The sequence below is a fragment of the Coregonus lavaretus genome (genome assembly GCF_964263955.1).
Source record: "Coregonus lavaretus genome assembly, chromosome: 1".
Classification (NCBI taxonomy): domain Eukaryota; kingdom Metazoa; phylum Chordata; class Actinopteri; order Salmoniformes; family Salmonidae; genus Coregonus; species Coregonus lavaretus.
The window spans coordinates 26,296,373-26,323,736 of NC_139988.1; the positions used below are offsets into that span (position 1 = coordinate 26,296,373).

Here is a 27,364-nt window from a genome sequence, read left to right on the forward strand (position 1 = left end):
GGACAGTTGCTCTCTGCAAAGGATTCCTCCTCCAACTGGAGCTCTACTTCTCCAGCATCAGGCCGGCCCCATCGGAGCGGGAGAAGGTGTCCGCCCTCATCTCCTGCCTCTCGGGGAAAGCCCTGGAGTGGGCCAACGCGGTCTGGAACGAAGGAGGAGCCGCGTTGAACAATTACGGGGAGTTCGCTCGCCTCTTTCGGGCTGTCTTCGATTACCTGCCCGAAGGTCGAGAGGTGGGCGAGCAGCTGGTCCACCTGAGGCAGGGTACGAGGACTGCGCAGGACTTCGCCTTGGAGTTTCGGACTCTAGCAGCTGGGTCCGGGTGGAATGAGCGGGCCCTTATCGACCACTTTCCGTGCCATCTGCGGGAGGACGTCCGAAGGGAGCTAGCCTGCTGGGAAACCATGTTGTTCTTCACGCAACTGGTGGACATGACCATCCGTTTGGATAACCTGCTGGCAGCCAGATGACGTCCTGGATAGGGTCTGCCAGTTCCCACCTCGGGCAACTCGGAACCCGAGCTAATGGAGCTGGGTGGAACCGCTATCCGAGAGAGCAGAGGATGACAGCGCCAGTGTCACTCTGGTGGCACGAAGGGACATTACACTGGACGATGTCGTCAGCGTTCTTTTGGGTCTGGAGGCGGCAGGCAGGGCACTCTCGCATCACCCCAGGTATCGAACACCCACACTTGTTCAGAGCCCTCTGCTGCGCACTGTACCCTACCCAGCTACTTTCCTGATCACATGGTAGTTCCCCAATGTAAGGCGCTAGTCGATTCAGGCGCAGCTGGGAACTTTATGGACAGGGCATTCTCACACAGTCTAGGCATTTCATTGGTTCCCCTATCCATTCCACTCCCCATCAGAGCACTTGATAGTCGACCATTAGGGTCCGGGTTTGTTAGGGAAGTTACAACAGAAGTTACAGCACCAGTCACCATGATTACTAACGAGACTCATTGCGAGAAGGTCACTTTTTTTTATTGAGTCTCCTGCTTTTCCTGTGGTATTAGGTATCCCTTGGTTAGCACTCCACCACCCCACATTCTCATGGCCGCAGACGGTTCTCACTGGGTGGTCGCGAGAGTGTCAGGGTAGGTGTCTAGGTGTTTCCGTTGGTGCAACCACGGTGGAAAGTCCAGACAGTACCTCTACCGTGCATATTCCCCCCGAATAACTCAATTTGGCGCACGCGTTTTCTAAAACGCATGCGACCAAGTTACCACCTCATAGGGCGGGGGATTGCACGATAAACCTCCGGGTAGACGCTGTGCCTCCCAGGAGTCATGTGTATCCCCTGTCAAAGGCTGAAATGGAGGCTTTGGAAACATACATCACGAGTGCCTGCGCCAGGGGTATACACGTCACTCCTCTTCACCCGCCTCCTCAAGTTTCTTTTTTGTGAAGAAGAAAGACGGCTGTATGCGCCCTTGCCTTGATTATCGACCACTGAAAAAGGAGACGATAAGATTCAATTATCCTCTCCCCCTCATTCCTTCAGTGATCGAGTCAAAGCATGGGGCACGCTTCTTCACCAAATTAGATCTCAGGAGTGCGTACAACCTGGTGCGTATCCGAGAGGAGGATGAGCAGAAGACAGCATTCAGTACAACCACGGGGCATTATGAATACCTGGTGATGCCCTAAGGTTTGATGAATGCTCCATCCGTCTTCCAGTCCTTTGTGAACGAGGTGTTTCGGGACATGCTTGGTCGCGGTGTAGTGGTCTACATCGATGACATTCTGGTGTATTCCGCTTCGCGCGCCGAGCATGTGTCCCTGGTTCGCAAAGTGCTGGCCCGACTGTTGGAAAATGACCTTTATGCCAAGGCAGAGAAGTGTATGTTTTTCCAGCAGTCCGTCTCCTTCCACGGTTAAGGAGGTGCAGCGCTTTCTTGGCTTCGCCAACTACTATTGGAGGTTTATCCGGGGCTTTGGCAAGGTCGCAGCTCCCATTACATCTCTGTTGAAGGGTGGGCTGTCCCAGCTCCGCTGGTCTGCTGAGGCTGACAGGATTTCAGTAACCTGAGGGGTCTGTTCACCTCAGCCCCGGTACTGGCCCACCCTGATCCATCACTACCGTTCGTAGTGGAGGTGGATGCGTCCTAGGTAGGGATAGGCGCTGTCCTATCTCAACACTTGGGCACGCCACCCAATCTCCGTCCCTGTGCCTTCTTCTCTAAGAAGCTCAGCCCGGCGGAGCAGAACTACGATGTTGGTGATTGGGATCTGTTGGCTGTTGTCCGAGCCCTGACCGTGTGGAGGCATTGGCTCGAAGGGGCGAAACACCCTTTCCTCGTCTGGACGGCCCTCTGTAACCTGGAGTACATCCGGGCAGCGAGGAGGCTGAATCCTCACCAGGCCAGTTGGGCCCTATTCTTCACCCAGTTTGATTTCACACTATCATACATCCCGGGTACGAAGAACGTGAAGGCAGACGCATTGTCACGGCTGTATGACACAGAGGAGAGGCCCAGAGATAACACCCCCATACTCCTGGCCTCCTGCATTGTGGCGCCGGTAGTATGGGCGATGGACGTGGATATAGAGCAGCCGTTACGCACAGAGCCATCTCCACCTCAGTGTCCAGCTGGGCTGCAGTACGTGCCTGCTCTTATCCGTGATCGTCTGATCTACTGGGCACACACATCACCCTTCTCTGGTCACCCAGGTATCGGTCGTACAGTGCGCTGCCTCACCGGAAAGTACTGGTGGCCTACCTTGGCTAAGGACGTGAGGGTGTATGTCTCCTCCTGCTCGGTGTGCGCCCAGAGTAAGGCACCTACGCACCTCCCAGCGGGTAAGTTACAACCTTTACCAGATCCACAACGACCATGGTCTCACTTGAGTGTTGATTTCCTGACTGATCTTCCCCTCTCCCAAGGTAACACCACCATCCTGTTCATTGTGGACCGCTTTTCCAAGGCCTGCCACCTCCTTCCTCTGCCCAGTCTCTGCAGACTGTGGAGGCCCTGTTTACATACGTCTTTCGGCACTATGGGGTACCAGAGGATATAGTGTCTGACAAGGTCCCCAGTTCACATCCAAGGTCTGGAAGGCGTTCATGGAACGTCTGGGGGGCTCGGTCAGCCTGACCTCTGGTTTCCACCCCGAGTCTAATGGGCAGGTGAAACGGGTAAATCAGGATGTGGGTAGGTTCCTGCGGTCCTACTGCCAGGACTGGCAGGGGGAGTGGTCGGTGTTCTTGCCATGGGCCGAATATGCCCAGAACTCTCCGTCACTCCTCCACTAACCTAACGCCATGCCAATGTGTTTTAGGTTACCAACCGGTTCTGGCACCGTGGCACCAGAGCCAGACCGAGGCTCATGCTGTGGATGACTGGTTTGGGCGAGCGGAGGAGACGGATATCCTCGATCCCTCCCTGTTGAGGGATTTCCACCGTCGCCATCCGGCTCGCCTTGCTCCGCGTCCTCCTGGCCGTCCCAGAGGCCGGGGTCGGCGCGCTGCTGGAGCTGCGCGTCAAAGGGGGGGGGGGGGGTACTGTCATGACTTCCTCCGAAGCTGCCTCCCCTCCTTGTTCGGGCAGGCTTCGGCGTTCGTCGTCACCGGCTTTCTAGCCACTGCCGCGCCATATCTCATCATTCCATTTGTCTTGTCTTGTCAATTACACACACCTGGTTCATGTTCCCCTCATTAGTACATGTATAAGTGTTCCCTCTGCCCCCTTGTCCTTTTGGGTGATTGTTTCATGTGAGATGAGTGTAGCTCAGTGGAGTTACCTGTACTTTGTATTGCCGTAGTAACTGTGTACTACTGAATAAACTCTGTATTCTGTGATTTACTCTCCTGCGCCTGACTCCTTCAAATCACACTCTCACAGTTCCACAATTGTTCTTAACGGAAAATGGCCTTCTAGTTCCAGTAGGCTATTCATTTACAAGGGATCCAACTTCCTTATTGTTTGGATATAAGTGGATACAACCTCTCAAATAGGTTCCATTTTCCTAACTATTGTTCTATGTTTTGTTCTGGGTGTTGTTGTTCTTGTTCCTACGGCTGAAACTAGCCAGCTAGCCAGCTAACTAGCTACTTGCTATTAGCCACCGTTAGCGGTCTTCACCACTGTCCGTGGCCTGCACTACCTACCAGCCAGTTCTAGCCTGGACAATTATCGGCCAGTCTGCACAGCGTGCTATCGACCCAGAGCATATTGGATTTTCTGCCGGAATAACTGAATCACTGGACCTTAACACGGACCATCGCAACTACCTAGCTGCAACCGAATGGCTGTTGTTGGCTAATATCCACTTACCGACGTACCAGTTAGCCTTGAGCTAGCCTCGAGCCAGGCCCATCTCCCGGCTATCTACCTCTCTGTCAACCGGACGGGACCTCCTAGTGTCGACACGGAGCCCCGCCGATCCATCACGTCTGGTCTGCCGACGTAATCGTCCAATGTGGTTTCAACAGGCTTCCCGTTGCGACGACCACAAAGATCCATCTGCTAGCCCCGGCCTGCTTGCACGCGCAATCATCAGCAGTGTTTCCTGCTCGCCTGTGCTTTAGCAGCCTACGATCTGCTCCCGGACTTACTTAGTGCTGTTCACTGGACCTTATGATCACTCAGCTACACAGCTAATGCCTGCTGGACTGTTTCTTTACACGGTACCCCAACCTGTTTATCTGTTTAGCCTCAGCCCAAAGTTTTGTTGCCATTACCAGTTGTTGTCTTAGCCCTCTCGAATAACACCTGTGATTGCGTTATGCCTCTCTCCCATGTCAATATGCCTAGCCTATTGCTGTTTGGGTTAGTTCTTATTATACAATTTTACTGTAGAGCTCCAAGTTCAGCTCAACCAGCCTCAGAGAACTCCTTTGTCCCATACACGCGGAGACCGGCTCAATCGGTACCTCCAGTGATGCTATCTCTTTCATAGTTACCCAATGCTTAGATGTACCTCCACTGTACTCATATCCTTCCATATCCTTGTCTGTACATAATGCCCTGAATCTATTTTACAACGCCCCAGAAATCTGCCCCCTTTCTCTGTACCAAATGCACTAGAAGACCAGTTCTTAAAGCCTTTAGCCGTATCCTTATTCTACTCCTCCTCTGTTCCTCTGGTGATGTAGAGGTTAACCCAGGCCCTCTAGCCCCCAGTATCACTCCTACCCCCCAGGCGCTATCATTTGTTGACTTCTGTAACCGTAAAAGCCTTGGTTTATTGCATGTTAACATCAGAAGTCTCCTCCCCAAGTTTGAGTTATTCACTGCGTTAGCACACTCTGCCAACCCTGATGTTCTAGCAGTGTCTGAATCTTGGCTTAGGAAGGCCACCAAAAATTCAGAAATGTCCATTCCGAACTACAACATTTTCCGTCTAGATAGAACTACCAAAGGGGGCGGAGTTGCAATCTACTGTAGAGATAGCCTGCAGAGCTCTATCATACTATCCAGGTCTGTGCCCAAACAGTTTGAGCTTCTACTTCTAAAAATCCACCTTTCCAGAAATAAGTCTCTCACTGTTGCCACTTGCTACAGACCCCTCTCAGCCCCCAGTTGTGCCCTGGACACCATATGTGAATTGCTTGCTCCCCATCTATCCTCAGAGTTCGTACTGCTTGGTGACCTAAACTGGGATATGCTTCACACCCCAGCCATCCTACAATCTAAACTAGATGCCCTCAATCTCACACAAATTATCAAGGAACCTACCAGGTACAACCCTAAATCCGTAAACATGGGCACCCTCATAGATATCATCCTGACTAATTTACCCTCTAAATACACCTCCGCTCTCTTCAACCAGGATCTCAGCGATCACTGCCTCATTGCCTGCGTCCGTAATGGGTCCGTGGTCAAACGACCACCCCTCATCACTGTCAAATGCTCCCTAAAACACTTCAGCGAGCAGGCCTTTCTAATTGACCTGGCCCGGGTATCCTGGATGGATATTGACCTCATTCCGTCAGAAGAGGATGCCTGGATGTTCTTCAAAAGTGCTTTCCTCTCCATCTTAAATAAGCATGCCCCATTCAAAAAATTCAGAACTAAGAATAGATACAGCCCCTGTTTCACCCCATACTTGACTGCCCTTGACCAGCACAAAAACATCCTGTGGCGTACTGCATTAGCATTGAACAGCCCCCGCGATATGCAACTTTTCAGGGAAGTCAGGAACCAATATACACAATCAGTTAGGAAAGCAACTGCTAGCTTTTTCAAACAGATATTTGCATCCTGTAGCACTAACTCCAAAAGGTTTTGGGACACTGTAAAGTCCCAATGCACTGAGGCTAGGAAACACTGTCACCACCGATAAATCTATGATATTCGAGAATTTCAATAAGCATTTTGCTACGGCTGGCCATGCTTTCCACCTGGCTACCCCTACACCGGCCACCAGCTCTGCACCCTCCGCTGAAACATGCCCATGCTCCCCCGCTTCTCCTTCACCCAAATTCAGATAGCTGATGTCCTGAAAGAGCTGCAAAATCTGGACCCCTACAAATCAGCTGGGCTAGACAATCTTGACCCTTTCTTTCTAAGATTAGCCGCCGAAATTGTCACAACCCCTATTACTAGCCTGTTCAACCTCTCTTTAGTATCGTCTGAGATCCCCAGAGATTGGAAAGCTGCCGCGGTCATCCCCCTCTTCAAAGGGGGTGACACTCTAGATCCAAACAGTTACAGACCTATATCCATCCTGCCCTGCCTTTCGAAAGTATTTGAAAGCCTAGTTAACAAACAGATCACCGACCATTTCGAATCCCACCGTACCTTCTCCGCTATGCAATCTGGTTTCCGAGCTGGTCATGGGTGCAACTCAGCCACGCTCAAGGTCCTAAACGATATAATAACCGCGATCGATAAAAGACAGTACTGTGCAGCCGTCTTCATCGACCTGGCCAAGGTATTTTGACTCTGTCAACCACCGCATTCTTATTGGCAGACTAATTAGCCTTGGTTTCTCAAATGACTGCCTCGCCTGGTTCACCAACTACTTCTCAGATAGAGTTCAATGTGTCAAATCGGAGGGCCTGTTGTCTGGACCTCTGGCAGTCTCTATGGGGGTGCCACAGGTTTCAATTCTCGGGCCAACTCTATTCTCTGTGTATATCAATGATGTCGCTCTTGCTGCTGGTGACTCTCAGATCCACCTCTACGCAGACAACACCATTTTGTATATATCTGGCCCTTCATTGGACACTGTGTTAACAAACCTCCAAACGAGCTTCAATGCCATACAACACTCCTTCCATAGCCTCCAACTGCTCTTAAACGCTATTAAAACTAAATGCATGATCTTCAATCGAACGCTGCTTGCATCTGCCCACCCGACTAGAATCACTACTCTCGGCAGGTCTGACTTAGAATATGTGGACAATTACAAATACCTAGGTGTCTGGTTAGACCGTAAACTCTCCTTCCAGACTCACATTAAGCATCTCCAATCCAAAGTTAAATCTAGAATCCGCTTCCTATTTCGCAACAAAGCCTCCTTCACTCATGCTGCTAAACATGCCCTCGTAAAACTGACTATCCTACCGATCCTTGACTTCGGCGATGTCATTTACAAAATAGCTTCCAACACTCTACTCAGCAAATTGGATGTAGTCTATCACAGTGCCATCCGTTTTGTCACCAAAGCCCCATATACTACCCACCATTGTGACCTGTACTCTCTCGTTGGCTGGCCCTCACTGGTCATCCCCAAAGCCAACACCTCCTTTGGCCACCATTCCTTCCAGTTCTCTGCTGCCAATGACTGGAACGAACTGCAAAAATCTCTGAAGCTGGAGACACTTATCTCCCTCACTAACTTTAAGCATCAGTTGTCAGAGCAGCTTACCAATCACTGCACCTGTACACAGCCCATCTGTAATTAGCCCACCCAACTACCTCATCCCCATATTGTTATTTACATTGTTATTTATTTTGCTAATTCGCACCCCAGTATCTCTATTTGCACATCATCTTCTGCACATCTATCACTCCAGTGTTAATACTAAATTGTAATTATTTTGCACTAATGCCTATTTATTGCCTCCATAACTTACTACATTTGCACACACTGTATATAGATTTTCTATTGTGTTATTGACTGTACATTTTGTTTTTGTTTATTCCATATGTAACTCTGTTGTTGTTGTTTTTATCGCACTGCTTTGCTTTATCTTGGCCAGGTCGCAGTTGTAAATGAAAACTTGTTCTCAACTGGCCTACCTGGTTAAATAAAGGTTAAATAAAAAATAAAATAAAAATAAAAACCATTTTGTTTTAAAAGTATTTCAACAAGGCTGTAAACATCCAGTTCGTATTCTACTATGACTCATTGCCAAGTGCCAAAAGCCATGCACATACTCTACCCCTTTCAGTTTGACAAAGATTAGGTATAGATCAATAGCAGTTTAACCTGGTGCCCTAGTAATAACTTCACTAACCTTTACTTCACCCTGAAGCAGTGACATCACGTTGACATGACTCTCTTGACACAGTTTGGCTAGTCATCCAACACAGTAAACAACTTCAGAAAACATTAGATTCCCAATCATTAGATCTTGAGACAACATTTGATTTCATGATATTTCCTGTTTCTTAAGAGCTTGAATGTTTAGCAATGTGCAAACATGTTAAATCGACCGAAGGGTCTTTAGAGACCCACACCTTAATTTTGAACAACAACAGAAATGGCAGCCCCACCACTTGGTTTGTTATAAAGCTGAGGGATGGGGCTCATGAGAATCCCCATTTCCTCATGAGAAAATGCCTACCTTCACACAACTTCTGCCTTATGGTCTCACGGATCTTGGAAATAGCTTTATAGTCATGGACATAAAACACGTAGTTGGATGAAGGCTTGTTTCCAATAGCGTTCAACTCTTCCTCTTCCGTCTCGGATCCCACACCAATAGCAAAGATGATTATTCCTCTTCTCCTGGCTTCCTCTGCTGCTGCTTTCACCTCATCTTGTGACTTTCCGTCTGTTAGGACCACAGCGATTCTAGCAACGCCCTTTGGGCCTCGTTCAGACAGGTTAAACAGTTTGTCGCTGGCAAACTGTATGGCCGTCCCAGTCCTTGTGTTTCCCCCCATGTAATCGATGGATTCCATGGCTCTGATGAGATCCTTGCTACGAAGGTGCTTCCCTAACGGGATATTTATGATTGGATCATCGCTGTATTGGACCACTCCGACCTGGGTGAACTTCTGGCCGATGTTAAAGCTTGTGGTGATGTTGACAAGCCATCGCTTGACTATTTCAAAGTTCACATCAGCTACACTCCACGAGCCGTCTAGGATAAAGACCAAATCGCTTGCAACAGTTTTACAACCTGTAAGAGAGATGATAAAGATGAGTGGCTTTACACTGCCTTGAAAAAACATGAATGAAGAGTATTCACTTCTTATAAAGGAATGACCTTTACCAATACAGTACATAGAGAGCATTCCTGAACATCCATTCTGTATTTATATTACAAATGAGCAATAATGGACACCATGCAATGGAAACGTGTCACAAATAACGACGAAGACAGAAGCACGCTTACTGAATCTCATGTCCTCATCTTGTGCTGTACAAGACAAGTGAAGGAGCATGAAGCACAGACACCGCAAGACACAATGCATGGATCTGGTTTTGCAACCCATGATACTGAAGTACCAAACTCCAATTGTGCACCTATAGGGAAAGGGAAACAACACATGCATAGCTGAGATTGCCGTTCCAATTATTCTTATCAGTTAACAAATCAAAGAACTGCAGACAGTTTTGCTTACTCGTCATTGTTCTTACTTGAATTCCATGCAATGCATATCTTAAATTTTGAAAGTAGAAAACTGTGACAAAATATGGAGGGTCAGTATATTGCATTTGTTGTAAACAAGATAAAGCAACTTACAATGGAAAATAAGTATGTTAGTGACAATGAAACATGGAAGAGCATTCTGAAGTCTCTCTCTCTTTCTCTCTCATTCTCTCTCTCATTCTCTCTCTCTCTCTCTCTTGCTCTCTCTCTCTCTCTCTCTCTCTCGCGCGCGCACTCTCTCGCTCTCTCTCGCTCTCTCTCGCTCTCTCTCGCTCTCTCAATTTACGGGCTTTATTGGCATGTAACATTGCCAAAGCAAGTGAAGTAGATAGTAAACAAAAGTGAAATAAACAATAAATATTAACAGTAAACATTACACTCAGAAGTTCCAAAAGAATAAAGACATTTCAAATGTCATATTATGTCTATATACAGTGATGTAACAATGTGCAAATAGTTAAAGTACAAATGGGAAAATAAATAAACATAAATATGGGTTGTATTTACAATGGAGTTTGTTCTTCACTGGTTGCCCTTTTCTTGTGGCAACAGGTCACAAATCTTGCTGCTGTGATGGCACACTGTGGTTTTTCACCCAGTAGATAAGGGAGTTTATCAAAATTGGGTTTGTTTTCTAATTCTTTGTGGATCTCTGTAATCTAAGGGAAATATGTGTCTCTAATATGGTCATACATTTGGCAGGAAGTTAGGAAGTGCAGCTCAGTTTCCACCTCATTTTGTGGGCAGTATGCACATAGCCTGTCTTTTCTTGAGAGCCAGGTCTGCCTACGGCGGCCTTTCTCAATAGCAAGGCTATGCTCACTGAGTCTGTACATAGTCAAAGCTTTCCTTAAGTTTGGGTCAGTCACAGTGGTCAGGTATTCTGCCACTGTGTACTCTCTGTTTAGGGCCAAATAGCATTCTAGTTTGCTCTGTTTTTTTTGTTAATTCTTTCCAATGTGTCAAGTAATTCTCTTTTTATTTTCTCATGATTTGGTTGGGTCTAATTGTGTTGTTGTTGTTGTCCTGGGGCTCTGTGGGGTCTGTTTGTGTTTGTGAACAGAGCCCCAGGACCAGCTTACTTAGGGGACTCTTCTCCAAGTTCATCTCTCTGTAGGTGATGGCTTTGTTATGGAAAGTTTGGGAATGACTTCCTTTTAAGTGGTTATAGAATTTAACGGCTCTTTTCTGGATTTTGATCATTAGCGGGTATCGGCCTAATTCTGCTCTGCATGCATTAATTGTTGTTTTTCATTGTACACAGAGGATATTTTTGCAGAATTCTGCATGCAGAGTCTCAATTTGGTGTTTGTTCCATTTTGTTAATTTTTGGTTGGTGAGCGGACCCCAGACCTCACAACCATAAAGGGCAATGGGTTCAAATGTTTTTAGCCAGATCCTAATTGGTATGTCAAATTTTATGTTCCTTTTGATGGCATAGAAGGCCCTTCTTGCTCGTTCACAGCTTTGTGGAAGTTACCTGTGGAGCTGATGTTTAGGCCGAGGTATGTATAGTTTTTTGTGTGCTCTAGGGCAACGGTGTCTAGATGAAATTTGTATTAGTGGTCCTGGCAACTGGACCTTTTTTGGAATACTTTTGATCATACTTCTTTGTTTCTCTCGCTTTAGGAAACTGTGTATTTCATTGCTGTTTCCAGCAAGTGAAAGTAAGAAACGGCAGACATTAGAAGAAGCTGCTATAAATGAGGAACAGCACAGGAGGTTGGTGGCACCTTAATTGGGGAGGACAGGCTGGAGTGGAATGGGTGCAATGGTATCAGCCATTATTATGAGCCATCCTCCCCTCAGCAGCCTCCACTGAGGAACAGATACTGTATGCTCCATAGAAAGCATTTGTGGAAGGAAGGAAGGAAGGAAGGAAGGAAGGAAGGAAGGAAGGAAGGAAGGAAGGAAGGAAGGAAGGAAGGAAGGAAGGAAGGAAGGAAGGAAGGAAGGAAGGAAGGGCCTTTGGTCAGCTCAGTCAATCCATCCGATCAACTTAAAGCAGTGGGTTTTCCTGAGACAATGACTAGACTTGGATAGGTCAATTCTGCAATGACCGAGATCTAAGTCTCGTCCACCATATGTAACTGTGCAGTCGGTTTGTTGTCACAGCCATAACATGACTGGGTTTTTCCACTCCCTGACACAGGATTTGAGGCACAGCTCAGTGAGGGGCCAAGCTGCCATGGTAGAGCCGGCCATTTTGTTCTGGCCTTTCCCCCCAACCTGTCCAGAGCACCGGGGGAAGTCGCTGGAAAGCAACACTGTGACATGAGCAGTTAGCATGGCTTTTCCCTCTATTGACTTTCCTCCGAACTGGATATTTCTACATTTCTGCCAAAACCACATGGAATTAATTTACGGCGTCAGACAGTGAAATTCCAGCTCTGGACAGTGACCAAACACATGTAGTCATGACAAATGGATGGCAACCATTGTCCAAGAGATAAAGAGACCTGATTGGATGACAAAGTTAACGATGCTCATTCCTGAATGTACATAAAAATTCTCTAAAATTACCCATTGATGCATTTGTTTTCAGGTCAGTGCAGTGCCGTGCTGTTCACCATATGGCTTTTTTTCTTCTTCTATGACCCACTCATTGACCTCTGAGTTTATTGGGGCAGTGCAGACACTTTATAGCTCTCCACCTTGGTCAAGATGATGGAATGGCAGGAATAATGACGCTGGTATGCAGTATATTATAACCCTGAGAAAAATACAACATTACCAACATACAGATTCTTCTGCCAGACATATTGCCTAAAACTTGAAACCAAAACATGACTTAAAAATCCTTGGGGGATGTAGTTATTCATCTAGTTTGCAGCAATACTGAGTAAAATATTTATGTCATGCCTAGTGGGTTGTATCCAGCTGGACATGGGAGTCAGGAAGCTCATGTTAAACAGCTGATTCCTCCCACTTTTCCAGAAAAGTTGCTACCACCAGAGTTAACCAGACCACAAACCCATATACATGATAAATTACAGATTTTCTGGTTCTTACCCTACCATCTTTGGTTGCTATTTTCTTCTACTTCATAGAGTTGTTGTTAGGGATAAAAGTTGATGTATCGTTTTCACAACTGCAAAGCTACTTGGTGCATTTTAAGTGCACCTACTAAAATGGCTATTTCAAGATTAGCACCTGCAGTCTTTTTATTTTTATTTATTATTATACAGTGGCTTGCGAAAGTATTCACCCCCCTTGGCATATTTCCTATTTTGTTGCCTTACAACCTGGAATTAAAATTGATTTTTGGGGGGTTTGTATCATTTGATTTACACAACATGCCTACCACTTTGAAGATGCAAAATATTTTTTATTGTGAAACAAACAAGAAATAATACAAAAAAACAGAAAACTTGAGCGTGCATAACTATTCACACTTACAGCTGCAAGTCTCTTGGGGTATGTCTCTATAAGCTTGGCACATCTAGCCACTGGGATTGTTGTCAATTCTTCAAGGCAAAACTGCTCCAGCTCCTTCATGTTGGATGGGTTCCGCTGGTGTACTGCAATCTTAAAGTCATACCACAGATTCTCAATTGGATTGAGGTCTGGGCTTTGACTAGGCCATTCCAAGATATTTAAATGTTTCCCCTTAAACCTCTCAAGTGTTGCTTTAGCAGTATGCTTAAGGTCATTGTCCTGCTGGAAGGTGAACCTCCGTCCCAGTCTCAAATCTCAATAAGACTGAAACAGGTTTCCCTCAAGAATTTCCCTGTATTTAGCGCCATCCATCATTCCTTCTGACCAGTTTCCCAGTTCCTGCCGATGAAAAACATCCCCACAGCATGATGCTGCCACCACCATGCTTCACTGTGGGGATGGTGTTCTCGGGGTGATGAGAGGTGTTGGGTTTGCGCCAGACATAGCGTTTTCCTTGATGGCCAAAAAGCTAAATTTTTGTCTCATCTGACCAGAGTACCTTCTTCCATATGTTTGGGGAGTCTCCCACAAGCCTTTTGGCGAACACCAAACGTGTTTGCTTATTTTTTTCTGTAAGCAATGGCTTTTTTCTGGCCACTCTTCTGTAAAGCCCAGCTTTGTGGAGTGTACAGCTTAAAGTGGTCCTATGGACAGATACTCCAATCTCTGCTGTGGAGCTTTGCAGCTCCTTCAGGGTTATCTTTTGTCTCTTTGTTGCCTCTCTGATTAATGCCCTCCTTGCCTGGTCTGTGAGTTTGGTGGGCGGCCCTCTCTTGGCAGGTTTGTTGTGGTGCCATATTCTTTCCAATTTTAATAATGGATTTAATGGTGCTCCGTGGGATGTTCAAAGTTTCAGATATTTTTTTATAACCCAACCCTGATCTGTACTTCTCCACAACATTGTCCCTGACCTGTTTGGAGAGCTCCTTGGTCTTCATGGTACTGCTTGCTTGGTGGTGCCCCTTGCTTAGTGGTGTTGCAGACTCTGGGGCCTTTCAGAACAGGTGTATATATACTGAGATCATGTGAAAGATCATGTGACACTTAGATTGATTATGTGACTTCTGAAGGTAATTGGTTGCACCAGATCTTATTTAGGGGCTTCATAGCGAAGGGGACGAATACATATGCACGCATCACTTTTCCGTTATTTATTTTGTAATTCTTTTAAACAAGTAATTTTTTTTATTTCACTTTACCAATTTGGACTATTTTGTGTTTGTCCATTATATGAAATCCAAACAAAAACCATTTAAATTACAGGTTGTAATGCAACAAAATCAGAAAAATGCCAAGGGGGATGAATACTTTTGCAAGGCACTGTAATTACTTGGGGGGTAGATCAGCTTTAATATTGCAGACAGATTGTAGCTTCCATCAATGTAATTGTCAATATCATTTCCAATGTCCCATATATATATTTTTTTAAATATACAGCATATACAGTACCAGTCAAAGGTTTGGGCACACCTACTCATTCCAGGGTTTTTCTAATTTTTTTTACTATTTTCTACATTGTAGAATGATAGTGAAGACATCAAAAATATGAAATAACACATATGGAATCATGTAGTAACCAAAAAAGTGTTAAACAAATCAACATCTATTTTATATTTTAGATTCTTTAAAGTAGACACCCTTTGCTTTGATGACATCTTTGTGCACTCTTGGCATTCTCTCAACCAGCTTCATGAGGAAGGCTTTTCCAACAGTCTTGAAGGAGTTCCCACATATATTGAGCACTTGTTGGCTGCTTTTCCTTCACTCTGTGGTCCAACTCATCCCAAACCATCTCAATTGGGTTGAGGTCGGGTGATTGTGGAGGCCAGGTCATCTGATGCAGCACTCCATCACTCTCCTTGGTCAAATAGCCCTTACACAGCCTGGAGGTGTATTTTGGGTCATTGTCCTGTTGAAAAACAAATTATAGTCCCACTAAGCGCAAACCAGATGGGATGGCGTATGGCTGCAGAATGCTGTGGGAGCCATGCTGGTTAAGTGTGCCTTGAATTCTAAATAAATCACTGACAGTATCACCAGCAAAGCACTCCCACACCATCACACCTCCTCCTCCATGCACAGTGGGAACCACACATGCAGAGATCATCCATTCACCTACTCTGCGTCTCACAAAGACACGTCGGTTGGAATCAAAAATCTCCAATTTGGACTCATCAGACCAAAGGACAGATTTCCACCCGTCTAATGTCCATTGCGTATGTTTCATGGCCCAAGCAGGTCTCTTCTTATTATTGGTGTCCTTTCTTTGCAGCAATTCGACCATGAAGGCTTGATTCACGCAGTCTCCTCTGGACAGTTGATGTTGAGATGTGTCTGTTACTTGAACTCTGTGAAGTGTTCAAGTGAGGTGCAGTTAACTTGAATGAACTTATCCTCTGCAGCAGAGGTTCTTAATATTTTCCGGATTGACTGACCTTCATGTCTTAAAGTAATGATGGACTGTTGTTTCTCTTTGCTTATTTGAGCTGTTCTTGCCATAATATGGACATGGTCTTTTACCAAATAGGGCTATCTTCTGTATACTACCCCTACCTTGTCAAAGCACAACTGATTGGCTCAAATGCATTACGAAGGAAATAAATTCCACAAATTAACTTTTAATAAGGCACACCTGTTAATTTAAGTGTATTCCAGGTGACTACCTCATGAAGCTGGTTGAGAGAATGCCAAGAGTGTGCAAAGCAGTCATCAAGGCAAAGGGTGGCTACTTTGAAAAATATAAAATTTAAAATAGATTTTGATTTGTTTAACACTTTTTTGGTTACTAGATGATTCCATATGTGTTATTTTATGAATTTGATGTCTTCACTATTACTCTAAAATGTAGAAAATAGTAAAAATAAAGAAAAACCCTTGAATGAGTAGGTGTTTCCAAACTTTTACATTTTCTTTTACTTTTCCAGACCTCTACATGCTTTGTAAGTAGGAAAACCTGCAAAATCGGCAGCGTATCAAATACTTGTTCTCCCCACTGTATATACTTTTATATATACAATTGCCTTCGGAAATTATTCCGATCCCTTGACTTTTTCCACATTTCGTTGCGTTACAGCGTTATACTAAAATGGATTATGGACAAAAAAATAAATATCTTTAGCAATCTACACACAATACCCCATAATGACAAAGCGAAAACAGGTTTCTAGAAATGTTTTGCTAATTTATTAAACATAAAAAACAGAAAGACCCTTTGCTATTAGACACAAAATTGAGCTCAGGTGCATCCTGTTTTGATTGATCATCCTTGAGATGTTTCTACAACTTGATTGGTGTCCACCTATGGTAAATTCAATTGATTGGACATGATTTCGAAAGGCACACAACTGTCTATATAAGGTCCCACAGTTGACAGCGCATGTCAGAGCAAAAACCAAGCCATGAGGTTTAATGAATTGTCCATAGAGCTCCGAGACACAAATGTGTCGAGGCAGATATCATGGGAAGGGTACCAAAACATTTCTGCAGAATTGAATGTCCCCAAGAACACAGTGGCCTCCATCATTCTTAAATGGAAGAAGTTTGGAAACACCAAGACTCTTCCTAAAGCTGGCCACCCAGCCAAACTGAACAATGGAGGGAGAAGGGTCTTGGTCAGGGAGGTTACCAAGAACCCGATGGTCACTCTGACAGAGCTCTAGAGTTCCTCTGTGGAGATAAGAGAACCTTCCAGAAGGACAACCATCTCTGCAGCACTCCACCAATCAGGCCTTTATGGTAGAGTGACCAGACGGAAGACACCTCTCAGTAAAAGGCACATGACAGCTCGCTTGGAGTTTGCCAAAAGGCACCTAAAGACTCTCAGACCATGAGAAACAAGATTAAACTCTTTGGCCTGAATGCCAAGCGTCACGTCTGGAGGAAACCTGGCACCATCTCTACGGTGAAGCATGGTGGTGGCAGTATCATGCTGTGGAGATGTTTTTCAGCGATAGGGACTGGGAGACTAGTCAGGATCGAGGCAAAGATGAACGGATCAAAGTACAGAGAGATCCTTGATGAAACCCTGCTCCAGAGTTCTCATGACCTCAGACTTGGGCGAAGGTTCACCTTCTAACAGGACAACAACCCTAAGCACACAGCCAAGACAACGCAGGAGTGGCTTCGGGACAAGTCTCTGAATGTCCTTGAGTGGCCCAGCCAGAGCTCGGACTTAAACCCGATCTAACATCTCTGGAGAGACCTGAAAATAGCTGTGCAGCGATGCTCCCCATCCAACCTGACAGAGCTTGAGAGGATCTGCAGAGAAGAATAGCTTAGTGGGTAAGAGCGTTGTGCCAGTAACCGAAAGGTCGCTGGTTCTAATCCCTGAGCCGATTAGGTGAAAAATCTGTCGATGTGCCCTTAAGCAAGGCACTTTACCCTAATTGCTCCTGTAAGTCCCTCTGGATAAGAGCGTCTGCTTAATGAAAAAAAAATAAGAATGGGAGAAAATCCCCAAATAAAGGTGTGCCAAGCTTGTAGTGTCATACCCAAGAAGACTCGAGGCTGTGATCACTGCTAAAAGGTGCTTCAACAAAGTACTGAGTAAAGGGTCTGAATACTTATGTAAATTTTATATTTCAGTTATTTATTTTTAATAAATTAGCAAACATTTCTAAAAACCTGTTTTTGCGTTGTCATTATGGGGTATTGTGTGTAGATTGATGAGGTGGGAAAACAACAATTTAATCAATTTTAGAATAAGGCTGTAACCTAACAAAATGTGGAAAAAGTCAAGGGGTCTGAATACTTTCCAAAGACACTGTACACCTGCAGTCTTAAATGACTGTCTTTAATATGTCAACCTTTGCATTTTAAACTTAATTGCTTAAATTAATGCAATAAAAAGTTATTCCATCCGAAAATCAACAACTGCTGTTCCGTATGTACTACAACTTTTCCAAAATAAGGTGGAAATGTATTACTGCCAAGTTCCTCAGGGAACGAGGGAAAAGCCAAAACATTATATCAGCTCTCCCTTGAAATCAAATAAAGTAATGAAAATCATGAACCCATATCATCACAGTGGACTGAACCACTTGGAGCCTGGGAGGGGTATTTCACCGTCCAACATGTTCCTATTTTAGAATGAGCTACAGGCCACGGGTTTACTTTTGGGATTGCCTAGCTTTTGTTTCATATACGTATGTCACAACTGCAGAAAATAATTAATGCAAGCCCCAGGTCTTGGTATCTCTATGGATTTTTTTCCCAACACTTTTTTGTTCGGTTTACAAGGAGACTCAGTCGAGGGCCCAGCAAAGTTCAGTCGAGCTCCCAGCAAAGTTCAGTTAAATAATTCCATTAATTCTTTGCATTTGACAGTAGCACAAACAAGGGACTGATAACTACTCTTAATGTCTTCAGTTTGCTACCTGCTGTCTGCCACTGCAGCAGCTTAGATCATAGGAATCTACACACTAGTAGATTATCACATCTATTGAGACATTGATAAAGCACAAAGCTTCAGCGAAAGCTACAACACACTAAAACACACCAAAACAAATTGCATGTTAACGAAAATTGTTTGATATTGTACTGAAAGTCCATACTCATCCTATATCCAAATAGGATGCAAAAAGGTACTCCAACAGGTGTTACTTGCCTTACAATGCATTAAGCAATTTAATAATAAACAATTTTCAAACAGTAAACAATTGATTTAATAATTTCAACGTGAAACCCACTTTAGCATACCGTAGATACACTTTTTGTCATCAAAGGCCCTTGCAGACCCAAATTCAACAAGTACACAAAATGTAGTTTTCACAAAATGGCAAAAGCAACCCCCCGCCACCCCGCCCAACATTTTATTTTACCGGAGGTTAGTGGAGACAGAGTCCTCTTGTCAGTGTCTGCGGTCACCTTCTCATAGGTGCCCTGTGGCCATAGCCTTGGTGAGCTCTAGGCAGAAGAAGAAGCTGGGTTTGGGGAAGAAGTTTCAGCACTGCACCAAATGTTCCTCCTATGAGTGAAAGCCTGCCCTCTCCATCCACTTTCCATCTCTCTCTCTAGCTCTCTCTCTCTTTGCCTCTCTCCCCTCTCTCTCTCCGTCTCTCTCTTTTGTTCCTCCCCTCTCTCTCTGTCCTCTCCGACTTTTTAACTGGCCAACAGCCACTCTCGATTATCCTAAAAGAGAGGCAGATAAGAAATATTGAGAGACAGCCCCTTTCTGTCAGTGCCAGGGGAAAATAGTAGTAACAAGGACAGCATGCTTCCAAGCCGCTGAGGGTTTGGATTGTGTACGATGGGTGAGGGTAGAAACATGGAGTCTGGAGGGTTCCGGGAACCAGGGTGGGTTATACATAAGGCTGCATGCGTTCCTTTCCGTTGCTTTGTACCCTAATTTCCTATGGGCCTCCATATCTCCATATTTCCATTGTCATCTCCCCATTATGTGCTAACGGAAGGGACTTACCAAGGTGGACAGCAGGAGATCATCTTCTACAAGTGAGCAATGAACAAGGTGCAAAAAATGACTGTGAAATGGTACCGTTCCTAGTACCCTTACAGCTGAAATTCATCAAAAATGTCCAGCCAAATCTTATATCAGTTGAGAATGTTGTTGTAGACGTCAGTTTTATCATATCTGTTTGAGTTTCCTAACTCTGCAGCATCCTGGCCTGCACCAACTAATGAGACTCCATTTTGGCTTTCTGCACCTAAGTATTACAATGATTAACAGTGGCAGTTTCAGCATACAGGCTGTAATACTCTCAGGGCGGCCCAGTAGACACAATGTTAGGCCTGCAGAATGTAACTCTAATGAGACTAAAAACACACATATTGTACACATCAAGATCACTTCCCAACCTGACCTACTAAGGGAACCAAAGACTCGGTGTAATAACTAAGATAAACTGCACATGAAATGCTGTCCAGATGCTGTAGGAGAACATATGGAATCAAGCATGATCAGCATCTCTTCGAGGAAAAAAGGTGTTTACGCTATTGATACACACTGTTACCTATTAGCTAAATAGTTAAAAAGCTGATGTAATAAAATACTGCTTACTGTTTTGACATGATTGTGCCGTGATAGGGGGGTATCTATGAAAGATAAATGTCTAACATAACCCCATGAAGACAGCTTGCTCATAGAGAGATAAATAATATCAGAAACATGACTGTTTTGTTGAAATGTTGATGACGGAATTTTACAGAAAGTATCTAGCATACCTTTATTTAGTTGTCAAGTCGACAGGAAATTGAGTGGTGCCCTGGAACATTCAGTTAACTCATGAGAGTGGTCTATGAAAAGCACATAGCCCTAAATATATAATCCAACAGAATATTTATTGGTGTTTCACATGGAAAGGTCACCAGCTGATGGGTCAGAAAATAAATCACAAATGATGACGCCATTGTAGTGTACTAGTGAATTTCTAGTATGTTCTCAACATAACAACGTAGTCTGGGCTGTATACTATAAGTGACTGAAATGACAACGTGAAGATCGAAGGTGCCTTCCCAAACTTGACCAGAAATGCTACATTTTTAAGACTTCACAACTTCAAGGGCCCCAATGAAACTGTTTAATTGCTTTGTCTAATGAACAGGAAACCATTGAGACAGTCGATCATTTCCTCCCAACACTTTGGAGCGTCAATATTAGCTTACATGTACTGGCAGATGATGACATGTCAATTGAAATTCTCCTGACAGTAAATGTCAGGCTGGAATGGTGCACCTCAGATTTGCAGCTGTATATCCCTCTTGGATATGCTCTGATCGAATAGACATGTGGATGAGAGACGTGTAGAACAGGATTCTGTTTCTCCACATGAGATACCTCCATCACCTCCATAACGAAGGCATCATCACCCTCATCCTAAAGGAAAACACTGGAAACTCACAAGCACCATAAGCAAGTGTAGCAAGTTTTGATGTTATACTCATCAAACATAAACCCATCATTAAATTGCTTGAAACAACATACAACCATCTTCCAGCTGCTCAGAGCACTCCAATGCAGCACAGAGAGTTTCTTTGCAAAATCCATTAGACATGTTCCTGTTCTGAAGTTAAGCAGCAGATACTTCCTGAATCAGACCTGTGATACCATGTGTCTCGGCGCACCCTTGTGGTACAGGGCCCACCTGTTGACAATCTTCTGGCAACTGAGTTCCACGCTGGACAAATGGTTAATCTGTGGTTTACACTGCCATGATGGATGACTTTTAAACAGTAACACCTGGAAAACTAGAAAATCCCTGGGAGTCCTGTCGCTCTAGCTATCGAAATGTGAAATGAAGGCTCCTCAACGGGAGTGTTCTGGGCCCGATTTCCCAAAAGCATCTTAAGGCTCAAATGTTCTAACAATGTCTACTAAACTAAAATATGGAATTGTTTTAAGATGGTCATACCATGGATCATTTAGCTATTTGATTTAGAATTTTAGAACCCCCTTGGCTTTACTACTATTAGCCCATAGAAACGCATTGAATAATACATTCATACATGGAAAAACAGATAGTCCAAAAATAAATCAAAATGAAATATGTTTTGAAGTGCCTGTCCTATATCTGAGAGATATAAGACAACTTTTTAACAAATGTAGACCTATATTTAACCCCTTGAGTTTTGACACATTCTACCCCCTATTCACTTCTGTTCATTTTTACTTCCTGAGTCTTGTGAAGCTTGTGGGCGTCATAGAGCAAAACAGCTGACATGTACATTTTCGTGAATCCTCTCATGTCTGACAAACACTGATCTCGTGAAGCGACTGTCTACCGCATAGTCGAATGGCCGCCAGTGGCTGATTCAGTGGCTTGAGACGCTGATGTCTTGAAACGTCATGATGTCACTGATTTCAGCGCGGGCCAAATTGATACTCTCCTACATATGGCAACCACTTTTCAGTTTCCGGGTCACGGAAGGGAGGAGGACTTTTGCTCAATTGAGAATCTCCCCTACTCTTCTTACATAGTCTGTAGTATACTTGGGATGGAAGGGCTGGTACCCAAACTGTAGAGAATACCCTATCCCTCTTGCAATGACCACTTTTCCATCTTAATATAATTAATGACATCAATAAGATAATATTATTTTTCTCTTTTGCCCACATAATCCAGGCTCAGACATGTTGGAGTCATTGTAAAATAACACAGGTACATTTTGTTTTGTTGGCTTGTTAGTAATGTGAGCCCATTCCGACGGTTCTTCACGGTTAACTGAAGACGAAATAAAGCATGTCCCTCTCTTTAAACCTTTATTTCACTACCCTCACTTTGAACCTCACCATAACAAACCAGCCTCTTGCTATTGGCACGGTGCATTGGTGGAGTAGTAATGGTTTATAATTCCATGCAATAAACAGCAATTAACATGATCACTTGTGCGGTTAGCCACATACAGTGGGGAGAACAAGTATTTGATACACTGCCGATTTTGCAGGTTTTCCTACTTACAAAGCATGTAGAGGTCTGTAATTTTTATCAAAAATCCAGAAAATCACATTGTATGATTTTTAAGTAATTAATTTGCATTTTATTGCATGACATAAGTATTTGATACATCAGAAAAGCAGAACTTAATATTTGGAAGAGTCTTGGTGTTTCCAAACTTCTTCCATTTAAGAATGATGGAGGCCACTGTGTTCTTGGGGACATTCAATTCTGCAGAAATGTTTTGGTACCCTTCCCATGATATCTGCCTCGACACATTTGTGTCTCGGAGCTCTATGGACAATTCATTAAACCTCATGGCTTGGTTTTTGCTCTGACATGCGCTGTCAACTGTGGGACCTTATATAGACAGTTGTGTGCCTTTCGAAATCATGTCCAATCAATTGAATTTACCATAGGTGGACACCAATCAAGTTGAAGAAACATCTCAAGGATGATCAATCAAAACAGGATGCACCTGAGCTCAATTTTGTGTCTAATAGCAAAGGGTCTTTCTGTTTTTTATGTTTAATAAATTAGCAAAACATTTCTAGAAACCTGTTTTCGCTTTGTCATTATGGGGTATTGTGTGTAGATTGCTAAAGATATTTATTTTTTTGTCCATAATCCATTTTAGAATAACGCTGTAACGCAACGAAATGTGGAAAAAGTCAAGGGATCTGAATAATTTCTGAAGGCAATTGTATATATAAAAGTATATACAGTGGGGAGAACAAGTATTTGATACGCTGCCGATTTTGCAGGTTTTCCTACTTACAAAGCATGTAGAGGTCTGTAATTTTTATCATAGGTACACTTCAACTGTGAGAGACGGAACCTAAAACAAAAATCCAGAAAATCACATTGTATGATTTTTAAGTAATTAATTTGCATTTTATTGCATGACATAAGTATTTGATACATCAGAAAAGCAGAACTTAATATTTGGTACAGAAACCTTTGTTTGCAATTACAGAGATCATACGTTTCCTGTAGGTCTTGACCAGGTTTGCACACACTGCAGCAGGGATTTTGGCCCACTCCTCCATACAGACCTTCTCCAGATCCTTCAGGTTTCGGGGCTGTCGCTGGGCATTACGGACTTTCAGCTCCCTCCAAAGATTTTCTATTGGGTTCAGGTCTGGAGACTGGCTATGCCACTCCAGGACCTTGAGATGCTTCTTACGGAGCCACTCCTTCGTTGCCCTGGCTGTGTGTTTCGGGTCGTTGTCATGCTGGAAGACCCAGCCACGACCCATCTTCAATGCTCTTACTGAGGGAAGGAGGTTGTTGGCCAAGATCTCGCGATACATGGCCCCATCCATCCTCCCCTCAATACGGTGCAGTCGTCCTGTCCCCTTTGCAGAAAAGCATCCCCAAAAAATGATGTTTCCACCTCCATGCTTCACGGTTGGGATGGTGTTCTTGGGGTTGTACTCATCCTTCTTCTTCCCCCAAACACGGCGAGTGGAGTTTAGACCAAAAAGCTCTATTTTTGTCTCATCAGACCACATGACCTTCTCCCATTCCTCCTCTGGATCATCCAGATGGTCATTGGCAAACTTCAGACGGGCCTGGACATGCGCTGGCTTGAGCAGGGGGACCTTGCGTGCGCTGCAGGATTTTAATCCATGACGGCGTAGTGTGTTACTAATGGTTTTCTTTGAGACTGTGGTCCCAGCTCTCTTCAGGTCATTGACCAGGTCCTGCCGTGTAGTTCTGGGATGATGCCTCACCTTCCTCATGATCATTGATGCCCCACGAGGTGAGATCTTGCATGGAGCCCCAGACCGAGGGTGATTGACCGTCATCTTGAACTTCTTCCATTTTCTAATAATTGCGCCAACAGTTGTTGCCTTCTCACCAAGCTGCTTGCCTATTGTCCTGTAGCCCATCCCAGCCTTGTGCAGGTCTACAATTTTATCCCTGATGTCCTTACACAGCTCTCTGGTCTTGGCCATTGTGGAGAGGTTGGAGTCTGTTTGATTGAGTGTGTGGACAGGTGTCTTTTATACAGGTAACGAGTTCAAACAGGTGCAGTTAATACAGGTAATGAGTGGAGAACAGGAGGGCTTCTTAAAGAAAAACTAACAGGGCTGTGAGAGCCGGAATTCTTACTGGTTGGTAGGTGATCAAATACTTATTAATTACTTAAAAATCATACAATGTGACTTTCTGGATTTTTGTCTTAGATTCCGTCTCTCACAGTTGAAGTGTACCTATGATAAAAATTACAGACCTCTACATGCTTTGTAAGTAGGTGTCACGGTTTCGGCCGAGGCTGCTCCTCCTCCTGGTTCGGGCAGGCTTCGGCGGTCGTCGTCCCCGGAGTACTAGCTGCCACGATCTATGTTTCATGTTCGTTTGGTTTTGTCTTGATGTTGTACACCTGTGTCTTGTTAGTCCTCGTTAGTGTCCTATTTAGTTCTCGTTGTGTGTGTTTGTCTTTGTGTGTGATTGCTCTTCTGTTTCGTGTTGGAGCTACGTACTTCCCTCCAGTGTTTTGGAGAGGTTTTTCGCACATGTTAGTGCGCCGTTTGTTTGACGCCTGTGTGCGCCGTTATTTCGCCTTCGGGCTTATTGTGCTTATTTTCTACGTGAATATTGCACTAAAGTCTTTTGGACTGAGCTTCTGCGTCCTGCGCTTGATTCATGCACCACACCCACCTTCAGCGCCCCTTGACAGTAGGAAAACCTGCAAAGTCGGCAGTGTATCAAATACTTGTTCTCCCCACTGTAGATTAGTATGATGCGTTGCTGAGGCGAGTGATCAGGCTGACTGAGAAACTCCTAAGTGGAATAACAACCAGATTTTCCATGGAGAGAATTGGCCAGGACAGAACAGAACATTCTCTGAACTGAAGGAACCCCACAGAGCAGAGGAGAGCTCCGCTTCTGCAGCCCAGGATGCAGCAGGCCTGTAGCTACAGCTGAGGTGTCATCAAAAGGATGGGAGAAAAGGATGGCCACCTATGTGGGTCTCTCACAGGGAGAGCTAAGACACACTGTAAAGAGGTACAGTACATGAAGACAGGAGAGATCCTTGCGTGCTTCCCCACAGGACCTGTCTCTGTCTCCACTCACTGGGCCTAGTATGTGGAACAGAGCAACCCATTTACACTACATAGTAACCCATTTGTATGTTAGGGCTGGATTCAATCCGTTTCATGGAAGATCTGTGTTAAAATGTAAAGGTAATGCAGCATTTACCGTGAACGCAGTCTCCACTAACACGGGATCATTGCCTTTAAATTTAAATCGCTACAGTATAGCAAGGATCTTCCACAATACTTCTGCAATAAGGATTGAATCCAGCCCTTAACCTACACTCAGGAAAGAGATCTGAGAAGAAGAAGAAGAAGAAGAAGAAGAAGAAGAAGAAGAAGAAGAAGAAGAAGAAGAAGAAGAAGAAGAAGAGGGAGGAGGAGCAGGAGGAGTGAGAAGAAGAGGCATTACATGATAAATATATGTTTTGATTGTATTTTGCATGTGAGCAAAATACAGATTTCACAACAGAAGCACATCCAACACAGATGTTAATTCATTCTCAAATGTGAGAACAGACCTGTTGATGTTGTGGAAGTTATGATTTGTTTTCGTGTTTGTCTACAATCATAAGCATATTTAGGGCTCCTGAGTGGCGCAGCGGTCTAAGGCACTGCATCTCAGTGCTTGAGGCATCACTACAGACCCCCTGGTTCGATTCCAGGCTGTATCACAACCGGCCGTGATTGGGAGTCCCATAGGGCAGCGCACAATTGGTCCGGGTTTGGCCGGTGTAGGCCGTTATTGTAAATAAGAATTTGTTCTTAATTGACTTGCCTTGTTAAATAATTTAAAAAAATATATATTTTCACTTAAAGATATGCAAGCAAACATCTTGTGAAATGTACAGGCATTTAGACATTGTTTCATTACAGAATGTAAATAAAACACATGGGACTCATACATTTAACAAGATAGAAGTCTCAATCTACCAGATATAGAATAATGCATGTCAGCAATAACTGTCTAGGCCTGAAACACAAACAAAAACAGGCACACAATGTGTACTGTTCTTTATTATTCACATTTATGTTCCAGATCTTTCCACTACAATAGGTTGTTTTGTTGGTTACTTCATAATGAACCAACATTATGCCTTCTGGATAACAATTAAACCCTATAGTAACAAGGCATAAAAAAACTTGTTATAATAATCAAATAACGCGGCGGGTAGCTTAGTGGTTAAGAGTGTTGTGCCAGTAACCGAAAGGTCGCTGGTTCAAATCCCCGAGCCGACTAGGTGAAAAATCTGTCGATGTGCCCTTGAGCAAGGCACTTAACCCTAATTGCTCCTGTAAGTCGCTCTGGATAAGAGCGTCTGCTAAATGAATGTAAATAAATAAAATAAAATAAATAATGACTTCACAGCTGATGTCAGTTTATGACAACTGACATTAGGCACTTTCTGACACAAACTGTTATTTTGAAAAGACATTAAACTATATCAGTATACTGCTAGCCATAACAGTAACCGTTGGCTAATGGTAGCTGCTTGCAAGAAGAGTAATCACTGGCTGCTAGCCATAACAGAAACCGTTGGCTAACAGTAGCTGCTAGCCAAAAGAGTAACCGTTGGCTAACATTAACTTCTAGCCATAACAGTAACCGTTGGCTAACAGTAACTGTTATTGATTTAAGTAACTAGCATGCTTCAACAGAATTGTGATAAACACTTTGCTGAACAATTTGTTTAATAATGAATTGTACACTTGATTTGG

At 44.1% G+C, this 27,364-nt stretch overlaps 1 protein-coding gene across 1 annotated transcript in view; it reads right to left on the reverse strand.

Moving 5' to 3' along the window:
- LOC311129158 (uncharacterized protein) overlaps positions 1 to 19,222 on the reverse strand; it is a 111,817-nt gene extending 92,595 nt beyond the window's left edge. The window contains exons 1-3 of the mRNA XM_084161465.1: positions 19,032 to 19,222; positions 9,517 to 9,647; positions 8,740 to 9,300 (exon numbers count right to left, since the gene is read on the reverse strand). Of these exons, the coding sequence (XP_084017591.1) occupies positions 8,740 to 9,300; positions 9,517 to 9,616 (661 nt within the window). The 5' untranslated portion in view covers positions 9,617 to 9,647; positions 19,032 to 19,222. The remainder of the gene's footprint in view (positions 1 to 8,739; positions 9,301 to 9,516; positions 9,648 to 19,031) is intronic.
- Between the last annotated feature and the right edge of the window lie 8,142 nt (positions 19,223 to 27,364).